The sequence below is a fragment of the Notechis scutatus genome, chromosome 11, assembly GCF_049901735.1.
Source record: "Notechis scutatus isolate UNSWTSFEM ecotype Mainland chromosome 11, rNotScu1.2, whole genome shotgun sequence".
Lineage (NCBI taxonomy): Eukaryota > Metazoa > Chordata > Lepidosauria > Squamata > Elapidae > Notechis > Notechis scutatus.
Genome location: NC_142019.1, coordinates 8574878 through 8588037, shown reverse-complemented (window position 1 = coordinate 8588037; position 13160 = coordinate 8574878). Strand labels below are relative to the sequence as shown.

General features: G+C 44.3%; 1 protein-coding gene across 1 annotated transcript; it reads right to left on the bottom strand.

Annotated features, from left to right (window-relative positions):
• Positions 1-427: 427 nt before the first annotated feature.
• Positions 428-12035, bottom strand: OAZ2 (ornithine decarboxylase antizyme 2). The gene is given in 6 exon segments (XM_087972726.1): positions 428-1617; positions 2546-2631; positions 3844-4019; positions 5484-5564; positions 5566-5641; positions 11859-12035. Coding segments are annotated over 6 exon segments (576 nt in total). The 5' UTR covers positions 11879-12035; the 3' UTR covers positions 428-1480.
• Positions 12036-13160: the final 1125 nt, after the last annotated feature.

The following is a 13160-nucleotide window of genomic DNA, read 5'->3' as shown; positions in this document are numbered from 1 at the left end:
GATAATACTAAAGCCTGTAGTTGTGAGATCTGGCATTTTAGGAGCAAAAAAATTGTGAAAGGGTGTAAATAGTTTTGTTTTATCCCCATGATAAGTCCGTCTTACGTTATTGCCCCCCTGCCCCACACCCCAATACAGAAACCAGCCAAAGATCTGATGATATGAAATACTCCCTTCCAACCCGCAGGCCCTTAAGGCTGGAGAATAACTTAGGCTGCCCTAAAATGCAGCGAGGCAAATGAAGACAGACTATAACTGGATACTCAGAAGAATTTCCTCCAAAGAGCCAGCTTATCATGCACCCCTAGGTTGTTTTGTTTTTTTTAAGGGTTTCCCTTCTGTTATAGCCAGATGGCTCCCATTTTACACAAGACGGATACCTGAGAAGCAAAAAGTGCTTTGGATAACACAAGTAAATAGACAAGAGGAGCTTTTAGAATTGTATATTGTGAATGAAGTTTGAAGGAACTGGCTGTTTTAAAAGAAAGGTAAGCATGATAGCAGTCATCTAATAGTCCCAGGGGGGCATTTGAAGGAAGGATGAGGACACGAGATCTCAATTACACGAGCTACTTTTAAGGAGATTTTCAGGTGCATTGTGAGGACGCATAAGATTGAAGTCTAATTAAGTGTCAAATCAAGTTGCCTACGATTTTTCTGGAATCCATAGACTTCCGTGTGGGGCCATACAGTCTCCCCCCCCCCCTCAAAAAAAGGGGGGGAGCTTGATTTGACTTGATTCTCCATTTCCCCACCTGATCCCAGGGCAGAACACAAGGCTGCCCCCCCCCTGATCCTTTTGAAAGGGATGGCACTTCAGAAGCAAGGCCAACTTCCGCACCCTTCTTTCATTCTCTCTTCCTCCTAAATGAAGCTGCAGTAGAGTTAATACTAAGCTAATAAAGCCGAAAAGAGGGTAAGAGCTTCTCAGAACCCCAGAGTCTTGGTTAACCCAGTGGTGCCATCATCTATTTGCCAAAAAGGAAAAAAAAGAAAGCAGGAAAGCAACTGTTCCTCGTATTTCCACACTCAAAAACATCCCCCTGCTTAAGAGTCTGAGTGAACATATAAATATGCCTTTGAAATGAAAGCCAAATATCCAAACTAATAGATAAGCCCAGCAATGTATGTAACAAGTAATTTTGAGGCTTCTCCCTCTCTCTTCCCCGTCTGCGGGCTCTGTAGCCACCACGTGGGCTGGGCAGGATGTGACTTCGCTAGGCTTAAGAGCAGGCCCCAGAGCCTTCCATTTACCTTCCGTTTACTATTGTGCAATTACATGTGCAGGTTTTATATTATTCGCTAGGTAACACATTTCAATGGAAAAGTCAACTCAGAAGATATACAGGCCACTCTAACAATAAGAAATGCAGTTTCAGTCCAGAAGAATTTTGTTTTCCCTTTCCTCAGCAGGGGCCTTTTAGCCCCCCCACCTCGTCCTCGAAGCATGTCCAGGCCCCACTGAAATGCTGCACTGGGTCTAATCGTTGTCATCAGAAGAAGAGACCTGATCCAGGGGGTAGACCATGAACAACACATCTGGCCGCGATGGGACACAAGGATGACCAGGCCTCACAATTTCAAAACCCAGAAAACTGAATGTCTTCAGTAACGGAGCTGCAAAAAAAAACAAAAAAAAAACAGAAGGAAACGTACAAGATCAGATCAATGCAGAGCCAACACTCTGGGATCTCTGTTGACATGGGGCACAACTCAACTGTCCCGTTCTGTTGGGGTTTCCCAAACCAGCCCTAAGCCTTCGTGTAACTTTTGTGTAGTGGCCCGTCCTAATTTTTCTGTCCCGTGTTGCAAGACAATTGGCTACTGGCCCTAGAACACAGATAGTCCTCGACTTACAACCACAACCGAACCCCAAATTTCTGCTGCTAAGCAAGAATTTGTTATGTGGGGGTTTGACCCGTTTTACGACATTTCTTGCTCACGGTGGCTAAGTGAATCAGTGCCATTAAGTTCGCAACCCCGCTGTTAAGTGAATCTAGCTTCCCCGTTGACTTTGCTTGCAAACGGCGATCACGACCCCCAGGATAACAGCAACGGTCATAAATAGGAATCAGTTGCCAAGCGCCTGAATTTTGATCACGTGACTATGGGGGAAATGCTACAACGGTCGTGTGTGTGAAAAACGGCTGTAAGTCGCTTTTTTTCAAACAGCCACTAAATGAACTTGTAAGTCAACTACTTATATGCTGTCCAAAGTCAATCAATTCATCGAAGTCACATTATGAACAAAGGCGAGTTTTTCTCTGCTCGTGACGAGGGCTGCAAGTGGCCCAAACCATGCGCAGCTCATCAAGGGAGACGTCGTTCGACAGACATTCCAACCTAGAAACCTGACTCTTCACAGAAATTTAGGGGGAGAGAAACTTATGCTGGCAATTTGAGTCTCTATTGGTAGCAATTATACCCTGAATCGTTCATTCTCGACTAACTGGAAGGAGAAAATCCACCAAGTGCTCCGAATGACACCCGCTTTGCTGCTAACGTTTGCCTGAAAGGAGGGGGGGGGGGGTGAGGGACAACGTACCTCTGTCTTCTCTACTTTTTCGAAAGCAAATAAAGACGTAACTTGCTTTCATTTTCTCTTCAGCAAATTCTAACAGCGCTAATAATCTGGCAGGTGGGGAGAAAAGAGAAGGTTACACACTCAGCTAAGCTCCTAAATAATTCCATCCTGTTCATCTCAAGATGGCACGTCCCTACAATCGTTTCCCCCAGTGTCAGCACTGATACTTGGGCAAGGAGGAGCGTACTGAGGAAAATAGGCTGCTGCACAGTACGTGGGGAAGGGAAAGTCCGTCAAGATACTAACCACACTTGCTGAGTGGTTATTTGCACAGCAGGGGAGCACAGCTGCATAAAAAAAGGAGGAACTGGGGACATTTACAGAATAACAATAGCAGAGTTGGAAGAAACCTTAGTGGTCTTCTAGTCCAACCCTCTGCTCAGCCAGGAAATCTCAAGTACTGAGTTCTGGATTTTAAGTTTGGAAAAACTGACAAATTGCATTTGAACACCGGGAGACTGTTCCTATGGAAGGTGTGTGCAGGGAGAGGCAGGGGTGTTGTTCTGCTACTTCAGAACAAGCTACGTCCAACTCAAAGGCTAGGAAATGTATAATCCATCACCTTGGAGGGTATAAATGTACCTAAACGCCTACATAACCATCTCTTTTGCAGCTAGCGTTAAAACAAATATTAAGCTACAACAATCCTCTGTGCGGCCTGTGTTAGGGAATAGTGTCACCTGCAGATGGTTTTTCAAGTTATCCCTTTAATAGCCTTATAGAAATTACCTGGCACAGAACAAACTGCTCTTCTCGCTTTGGTCCAAGGGTATCGTTGCTAACTGATCGAGCAAGTAGCAGATCAATAAGGTTTTAATCGGAGGCGGGAAAGCAGCAGAGATTTTAACTTAGAAGGGATTTTGTTAGCATCCACTTTAATTATAACTTCCAAGCTGCTTATTTTAGCTGGCTATAATTAATCAGTTATGCAATTGTACTTAAAGCACGCTAACAGGGGAAACGCCACGATCAAAGAATTATGGCAAAAGGAAAGAATAAACTAGCGGGAGCACTTTTATAACTGAAAGGCTCAAGCCTGCTTAATCCAAAGGGAAAATGAAACGGCGTGAGCTGCTTTGGACAGCTAATCAATATGCGTAGGCAGGACTAATGCTTCCCATCTTCAAAATACCAGGAGCTTAAAGGAGAGACAAATCTGTGCACAGCACTGGTAGAAGTCAGGAGGGGGCAACCTGCTCCTACAGGGGACTATGTTCCTTGGGGCGTAATCGGTGGGAGGAGTCATGCACACGCCTTACCCTTCTTTGCTCCCGTCAGCTAATAAGCCATCAGGGATTTCCACAAAAAGACTCTGATTGGATAGCACTGCATCCCAAGAGGAGACCTTTACTTCCGTAACTTTGTACTGGAAGTGGACAATATGTGGTTTCCCATCATGCACTGGAAGATCTTGGTTAACAGTGAGCTTCTCATCCTTTAAGAAAGGGTGAAAAAACAATTTTTCAAGGGTTAGAACAAGCGAAGAGCCGTAAATTCCCCGATTCCTCATTGCTATGGGAACCAACACCAACCCCTGGTCCTGCTTTTTAAAGGACAATTATAAAGCTTCAGCTCACTGTACTCGATGACCAAACCAAGTACATTTAATAAATCAAAAGTCTTTTATCTCCTGGGCAAACTCCAAGAGGTACCTCCAATTCATTCAAAGAAATGAACAAACTTCACACATCAACAATGCTTACGCCAGCAGAAATGGTCTTAGAACAACTAGCCTTGGCAGCCACAGAATTGTGTCGATACATTACAAGCACAGTCCCTTGATAGCTGCTCCGTCTTGCACTTTATGCAAGACAGGAACTGGGGGACAAAATGTAAAGCAGCTTTAGAAAAATAAGGGGGAAAACTTGACCTTTGCATATTTTTTATTTTACCGATCCAGAATACTACCTCACTTATAAGAATCCAGAATATCATCCATCTCTCGGCCTCATAGCAATGTTCCTTTTGAGGGGATAGCCAAATCTTGCGGATGTAACAGCTCATTGATGCTTCAGGATCAGAAGAGAGACCCTTCTCCTTGCTAACATAAGAGGAAACCTCTCTTAATACCTATGAAGTTGTCCCTACGTAGTTCTACACTGTTCAGAAATTTCATTTCTGGACGGTGTAGAACCGTCAGGCAAAACAAGAAACAACAGGTGGAAACTAATCAAGGAGAGAAGCAACGTGGAACTAAGGAGAAATTTCCTGAGTAAGAACAATCAGTGGAACAACTTGCCTCCAGAAGTTGTAAATGCTCCGAGACTGGAAATTTTTAAGAAGATGTTAGATAACCATTTGTCTGAAGTGGTGTAGGGTTTTCTGCCTAGGCAGGGGGTTGGACCAGAAGACCTCCAAGGTCCCTTCCAACTCTGTTATTCTACTCTACTCGGTTCTTCCCTTGCCTCATTATTTTTGCTTCCCAGTTAGAACGATATTTAGGAGCCTTTGATTCAGTATTCGCTTTGTAAGCGCTATGGAAACAGAGCTCCAGGGAGAAGGAGCAGTTGGATGATTACCGAAGAACAACCCTAAGGGGAAAATTGGAGCGCATACTTGTTTTCTTCGTTTCGTAAACTCAACATCTTACAAGCGACTGACCTGATGCAGAGCACCCCTTTCATTATATTTTTCTCACATGTTGGGTTCTTTAAAAAAAAAAAAAAAAATGTAACAAAGCAATTAACACCGAGGTGCCAGAAAAAGTACCAGAAGTCACTTATTTTAAAACCATCTCCAAGGCAACCAGCCCCCAAAATAGTGAGCTTCCAGAATGCTGGGGACTGGAGGTGGGGAGGACAACACAGAAATGAGACATATGCAGAGCGTTCTTGGGGAGTTTCTGGCTGGCTTGTCGTCTCACAGCAAAAAGCCCCGGGAGAAGCGGAATTAGGCTCACCTTATATATCAAAGCTGAAAGAGAAGGATCCCTGCCAACCCCTCGCCCACCGGGGACCTTCGACAGTGGGTGAGGGGCATCAGGAGCACCACAGAGGCCCTGGAACAATGTGCCTGCAGCACGGTACTTGCGGGCAGTTACTCAAAGGTAAGATACTCCTGGAAGAGAAAGAGAGCACAAAGGTGAGAGCCACAAACCCACCAGCAAGATTCCAACGGAACTCGGGAGCGCGAACATCCTTGTGGGTTAGCCATGGTATCAAGCTCAAGACAGCCTTGCAGGAGATAATCTGGGCAGTTCAATTTTTCCACTAAATCATAAGGACGTGATTCCACCATTAACATTTCTTTTAAACAAATAGCAAGAGCAACAAGGGGTTATGTATTTCTCAGAAGCAAGCTAAGCTGTTGCCATGTTCCACCTTGCAATATCTTCTTTCTAATACTTAGGCAATGTGCCACCCACGTTATCTTATCCGCTAAGCGAAGAGCGTTCCCTGCTTTGTGTCCTTACACTGCAGTGTTTCTCAACCTTCTGGCCACCTTTAAGATGGGCGGGCTTCAATTCTCAGAATTCCCCTGGGAATTCTGGGAGTTGAAGTCCACCCACCTTAAAAGTGGCCAAGGTTGGGAAATAACTGCTCTACTGCATTCATCTCATGCTTTTGATTGTCATATTTTAATTACAGCCTTGTCTTAGTTTAAGGTGAAATCTCAATCTGGCAAAGACGCAATAGGTATTAACAGTGTCCCTCCCATGCCACACCCTGTCTCAATCTATTAAACACCATATTACACCTACACAGGTTGCAGCTGGCTGCAATGTCCTTTGTGCTGTTGGCGAGACACACACGTTCGGCTCCACTAATGTTTTGTAGGAACACACACACTAATTCTCATTTCTCCCTACAGGCCACGAGGCTGGCTTAGCTAGATGCACAATATTACTTATTTCATATCTGGGTTTTATGTGTTGTTGTTCCTTTCGCTCAGAACTAGGAATGTCTTTGAAGACATTCTAAGAAGACACCTGCAAACTCATGCCGTATTTTCTAAACTTTGTAGACAAAACAAGCAGAATCTCGGATGAAAAGGGTACCATTTTACGGTCTCTTTCTGTTGTCCTTTTGCAGTCTTTCTCACAGCTTCCAAAACCAGTTCAAACATGTGTTGATGCCAGTTGCACATACAGATGGTCCTTGAATTACAACGGTTCATTTAGTGACTGTTGAATAGAATAAGAATAGAATAAGGAATAGAATAGAATAGAATAGAGAATGGACTGGAATAGAGAATAGAATGGAATCGAATCGAATATGGAATGGAATCGAATATAGAATAGAATATAGAAAGTAGAATAGAATAAAATAGAGAATGGAATGGAGAATAGAATTAGAAGTAGAGTAGAGTAGAATAGAATTCTTTATTGGCCAAGTGTGATTGGACAAACAAGGAATTTGTCTTTGGTGCATATGCTCTCAAGCTACAACTGCTGAAAAAGGTGACTTATGACTTTTTCACAGTTACGACCTTTGCAACATCCCCATGACCATGTGATCATCTTTTGCGACCTTCTGACAAGCCAATGGAGAAGCCAGATTCCCTTAACAACCAGATGACTAACTTATCAACTGCGGTGATTCCCTTAACTGTGATAAGAAAGGTTGTAAAATGGGCCAGAACTCACTTAGCAAATGTCTCACTTAACCACAGGAATTTTGGGGCCCAATTTTGGTCGTAAGTCACGGATGACCTGTACGGGACACCTGGATCAAGCACCTCCCTTGGCAGTCCTGATTTTCAAAACTGAGCTGGCCTGTTTGTGTACCTTTCATGGAACACAATTAAAATAGGCGGCGGCCGCCAACCGAGTGCTAAATTGGAAGGCAAGCAGCTTGTCCACAGCAATGACAAAAAAACCAAAACATTTCTTTTTAATCCCAAATTCACTCTGCCCACATACAAAGCAGCTGCAACCGAGGCTACTGGCAAAGGAGTTTGCACACAACCAACTCGGCCTGTCTTCATCATCCACATCCACTGCCATAATTGACTGGAAAAACAGCTCTTCTGTCAGGCTGGTGTCTGGCGGAGACTGGGAAAGCATAATGCTAGGCTGTGTTTTTTGTCCACCCCTCCCCACCTTAGCCTCCAATACAGCTGGCAGATGCGCTTGTTTTCTCCACTCAACAATACAGCATTATTGTTGCTCGGAGGAACCACCAACTACTAGCAGGAAGCAGTTCATTCGTCCAGATGAAAGCCCTAAGGCAAGGGGTCTCCACCCTTGGCAACTTTAAGACTTGTGGACTTCAACTCCCAGAATTCCCCCTTGCCAGTCTTAAAAGTTGCCACAGTTGGATGGACATTCCTGATCTAAAGACTAACTAATTCCACCATAACTCAAATTGACTAGGACAAAAACCCCTCGAGATGCATCTGGTTCCCTTCTACAACAACACTAGTAGTTTTACTAGTCAATTCCACTAATTATCTGTGAATGTCGCAGAATTTGTCCTAATACAGGCTACACCCAGAAACGTTTTAAACAGCCTGACAACATAAATTTGTGCATTCATCAGTGGTGATGGTAATCACAATGAAAAAGCCTCGGTGGTCTCGAAGAACACAAGGATGGCATTATAACTGTGCAATTGAGATTAGATCCTTAACTCTTAAAATGTGTCCTGGATTAGCACAGTGTATGAAAACAAGATTGATCTGCAAGGTTTAGAGAAGTCCTGGTAAATGATAGTGATTATCAGTTTGATTTTGATCCTTACCACTGTTGACTCTTGCTTTGCATAATAATATTTTTTTTAAAAGAAGTAACACTGTATTTATATATAATGAAGTGATTTCCTTCCTAAATCTATTATGAATGGTAAATTCCCAACCAGCAGGATTTCATGTAGTGGGTTTTAAGACATCAGGCTTCTTAGAAACTGGGAGGCCAGGAGTTCTAGTTCTGCCTTGGGCACAAAGCCAGCTGGGTGACCTTCGGCTAGTTGCTCTTTCTCAGCCCTAGGAAGTAAGAGGCAAACCACTTCTGAAAAACCTTGCCAAGAAAATTGCAGGGATTTGTCCAAGCGGTCACTAGGAATCAACACTGACTCCAAAACGCCAAAAAAAGGGGGGGGGGGATAATTTGTTGGGTGTAAATTCTGGATAATTTCGTCCCAATTACAGAAGGTACCAAAATGAGAAAAGAGGCGTAAAAATTCTGAATTATCAACACACTATCTAACAAAGCATCATACTGGCTGGCCTATATTTTTCCTGTTTTGAACTGAGAACAAAGGTGCAGTCTTTTGAAAATCAAGTGTATGAATTATAAACATTTCCTGGCAGACACATGCCCAGCGTGGGAAACAGACTGATAAATACAAAGGATTGTATATAACTCACTAAACAGAATGGACGTTAAACTCCCAAGGCCAAACTTCCTCTACAGCTTCAACTCCTTAAGCGCTGTATTTTCAAGTGAAGGAAACCCCCCCAAGATAGAAAACCAAGCATTTTGCAGATAGGGATAAAAGAAATCTGGTTATCAACCAGATACTCCAAAGAAAAGGGAGCTAGGTTACAATGAAAACACACATTTTATAGTTGCTATGCCAAACCTGATGTTTTTTTCAGCCAGGGTATTAGTAGAAACAGATCTAAAATTACTTTGAAGAGGGAAGAACAAGTAAGCAAGCTTATGTGGAGTTTATAAACTCTATAGTTAAAAGAATTGTTCGTTCCCACCCCTATCGCTGACCTGATTGCCAGGCCTCTGGAGAGATGGAATTACTTCACCCATTTACGTAACACCAAAAGTCTTAAATAGATTAAAAAAATCCTCCCTGGGTAGGCAGCACCCAGATTTAACAATTAACCACAACCTCGTATTCTGACCTGTGTTACATTTCAGATAAATTTAGGATCAGACCATAGAGGGGTTTGGACTTTTATTTTTAAAGTTCACCAATTACTCATGGCCTCAATAAAATGAAGAAATCCTTCCTTGCAGTAACTGTAAATAAACAGCCTTCCTGTTTTGCAAACCATTTCAATTGCACGGTGCTTGCCAATTAAAGTGAAAGCCTAACTTGCAAACATTTACAGTTAAGATAAAACTTTCACTACCACCCCTTTCCTAAAGATATTGACATTTTTGTTTTGAAAGGAAGGGGAGCTGCATTTCTCTGAAAAGCTGTTGCTGAAGGCCCTTGAGTGAGTCTGATTCTTTTCGCTCCTTCCATAAACTGTGAAAATAGCATTTATCACTTCAAATTCTTCAACTGCTGCAGACAGAATTCTGCCTTCATTCACTAATATTAGGAAATACATTGTGCTTTACACAGACACAACTTTCCCTCAGCTCCCAAAACTGTCTTTAGATAAACACTTCTAGGAATCCTACACGATGCAAGGAAAATATATACAACACCTTCCAAAAATAATTACTGGCTTCTGTCCAATGCAAAACTACTATATAATAAAACCCCACAAAGTATGAGTTATCATGCTGGAAGGAGGTTAATCACCATAACACAAAATTGTGTATGCTTCCTGGAATCCAAACTACTTATGCAAACCTCAGTTCTTTCAATTGCAAATTTTGCAGGAGTGCACAGGGAATAAAGCAGGCCGTAGGTGTATTTGATCTTTTTCTCCATCCAGGTGACAACTCCTTCCTATTTGTCCCCAATATTCTCCAACTTTCCTTCAGGAGTTTGGTGTGCAACCCCATCAGCCCAACCCACTTTTTCTGGGAACGAAAGTAATTGCAGCATGTATAATCTTGGGTGTAGCTATGGCTGCTTTTATCGTAGGAAAATTCAGATCAGGGAAACAGCAACTGTCCCAGAAAAGATAGCCAAGTTTAAAATACAAGCCCATCTTTTATTTTTCCTAGCATAAAAGACAACAGCATGATGCTTTTTTAAAAAAAGCTGTCTACCAGCTATTATCCATGCCAATATAAGGATCCCAGCATTAGGGATTCTGTTCACATAATCATATCATCTCAGACTTCCATCCTTCTTCCAAGGTTACTCAAATGAAGAACCAGATTGTTGTGGGGGCAACATGCCGACTCTGTAAACCTCTTAGAGAGGGCTGCAAAGCTGTATATAAGTCTTAAGTGCTATTGCTAGCTATCCCACCCTGGGGAAACCTGGTTTCCATTAAACCCAAACAAGGACTTTGCTGCTCTTGGGAAGGCCCCCAAAGGCACCTGCCAAGACTTGAGCCTTTAACTTCCCCGGAAACAAAAAAAAAAAGATTGACAAGAACCTAACTCCCACATCCGAGGCCCAGTCACAACAGACTCTCCAATTGTTTAACGATTAAAAAAAATACAAAAAAAAATACAAGGCCTTCTCCCAATAGTTTTGGATCTCAGCCAGGTAGTCCAAGCCACATCTTCCTTCCTTAGTCCACCTGTCGGTTTCCACCTATTGTCCAGTCACTGGACGACAGGGCTCCCTGGTCACTTTTGCAGCCCTGCCCTGCTTTCTGGACCTTCACCAAGGATGGGGAGGGTATCCAGGGATGCCCCTTTGGCCCAGAGGGGTTTCTTGGTTAGCCCAAGCAGGATTTTCGGCGCACCCACCCAACCCACCTCCTGCTTCCCTTCCAAGGAAACACCTGAGGCTCCCTGGCACTCAAACCCACCTGGAACCCAAAACTTGCCTCCTCCCCTCCCTCGGCTGGCTAGAAAGACACCCCCGCCCCCCCAGGGCATCCTTGCAACCTAGGAAGGTGGGAAATACGTGGAGGGGGGAACCACCTTGTTGGGGGCAAAGGGGGAGGGGGTGTCTTAAAAAGTGAAAGCTTTTGCAACACAGGGGACACGCAGGGGTGTGTGCATGCATGCATTCGTGTGCGTGCAAACGGGGCAAAAAAATAATAACCGGGGGGCAGCAGCCCCTTTCCTAGGCTCCGGGGTCCAAGGAGGTGGGGGGATGCCCGCCCACCCACCCACTCCTCTCTCCACCGGCTGCTCCTTCCACCCTCCCCCCGGCGGTGTGGACGTGCGGAGGAGCAGCAGCGCCGCCCCGCCCCCTCCGGCCTGCTGCTGTTGCTGTTGTTTTTGTTTCCTCTTCTCCCCCCCATCATTTCATCCTCCCCCCCTTGGGCTCCGTGCAAAAAGGTGAGGAGGGGGGGAGAAAAGCCCGAGGGAGGGGCAAGGGCCGAGCTTCCCCCGCCCCCGCAACCCTGCAGCGACCCCCCCACCCCAATTTGCCCCCCCTTTCTCTTGGCCCCCTCCTGATCCAGCGTGGGAGGGGGTGCTTCTGGAGCCCCTCCCCCCAAAAAAATAAAGGGGTGGCGGGGGAAAGTAGGCCTTGCCCCCCCCAGCCTCCCCCTTCCCCCCTCCCCCGCGTACCTATCCTGGGTGTTTATCATCCTCGGGGGTCGGGGAGGAGGCGCTCGCTCTCAGCCCTCACAGCAGCTCCTCCGTGGGCGAGCGAGGGCCGAGCTCCGACCGTCTGGGAGCCGCTGGCGAAACGAAGCGAGAGCGAGAGCCGATGCCGCCGCCGCCGACACCGCCACCGCCGTCGTCGACGTCCGCCCCGTTGCTCATCTGCATAGCCACGCCCCCTCCGCCGCCAGGCTGCCTGGGAAACGGGCCGCTCGGAACAAAGACGCGCGCGGAGGGGGGGGGGGAGAAGGAGGAGGAAAGCGGCGGAGACTCCGCCTCCCGGGCGCATTGCGCAGGCGCCGCCGGGAACGCCGGAGTGGGGAGGCACGTGGGGTGACCTTAAGGAAAGTGCCGCGGTTTTCCTGGGTGGGTGTGTTTACTTTTTTATATATATATATGTGTGTGTTTATTCCTATACGTGTGTGTGTAATATAAATATATACACACACACAAAACAAACATCTGTATATGTGTATGTTTTATATGTGTATGTGTGTATATATGTATGTATGTATGTGTATGTATGTATGTATGTATGTCTATATATATGTGTGTATTTGTTTTCTGAGGTTTTCGCGGTTATTTGTATGTGGATCTTTGGTTATTCGGGTTTTCTCCCCCGTAAAATTGGAAGTATCTAGGTGACGTTTCGATGAAGTCTCATTCATCATCTTCAGGCTTGTGTCTTCGGCTTTGAAGCACAAAGCCGAAGACACAAGCCTGAAGATGATGAATGAGACTTCATCGAAACGTCGCCTGGATACTTCCAATTTTACGTGGGAAAACCCGATAACCAATGATCCACATATATATATAATATATGTATATATATACATATATATATGGTATTCAGCTTTGTTTGGGTATTTTCCCACGTCATTATAGTTGTGCTTTTAAAGTTGTAGCGCGTTTCAGCAGAATCCCATCTGCCATCATCAGGCTTCTGTATCGTGTTCGTCTGTGAGTCTATACAGAAGCCTGTATACACAATACACAATACAGAAGCCTGATGATGGCAGATGAGATTCTGCTGAAACGTCGCTACAACTTTAAAAGCACAACTACAATGACGTGGGAAAATACCCAAACAAAGCTGAATACCATACATGTAAGTACCCTGAAAACTTAAGAAAACAAATTTTATATATATATATATATATATATATATATATATATATATATATATATATATATATATATATATATATATATATATATATATATAAAAAAGTGTATATATATATATATATATATATATATATATAT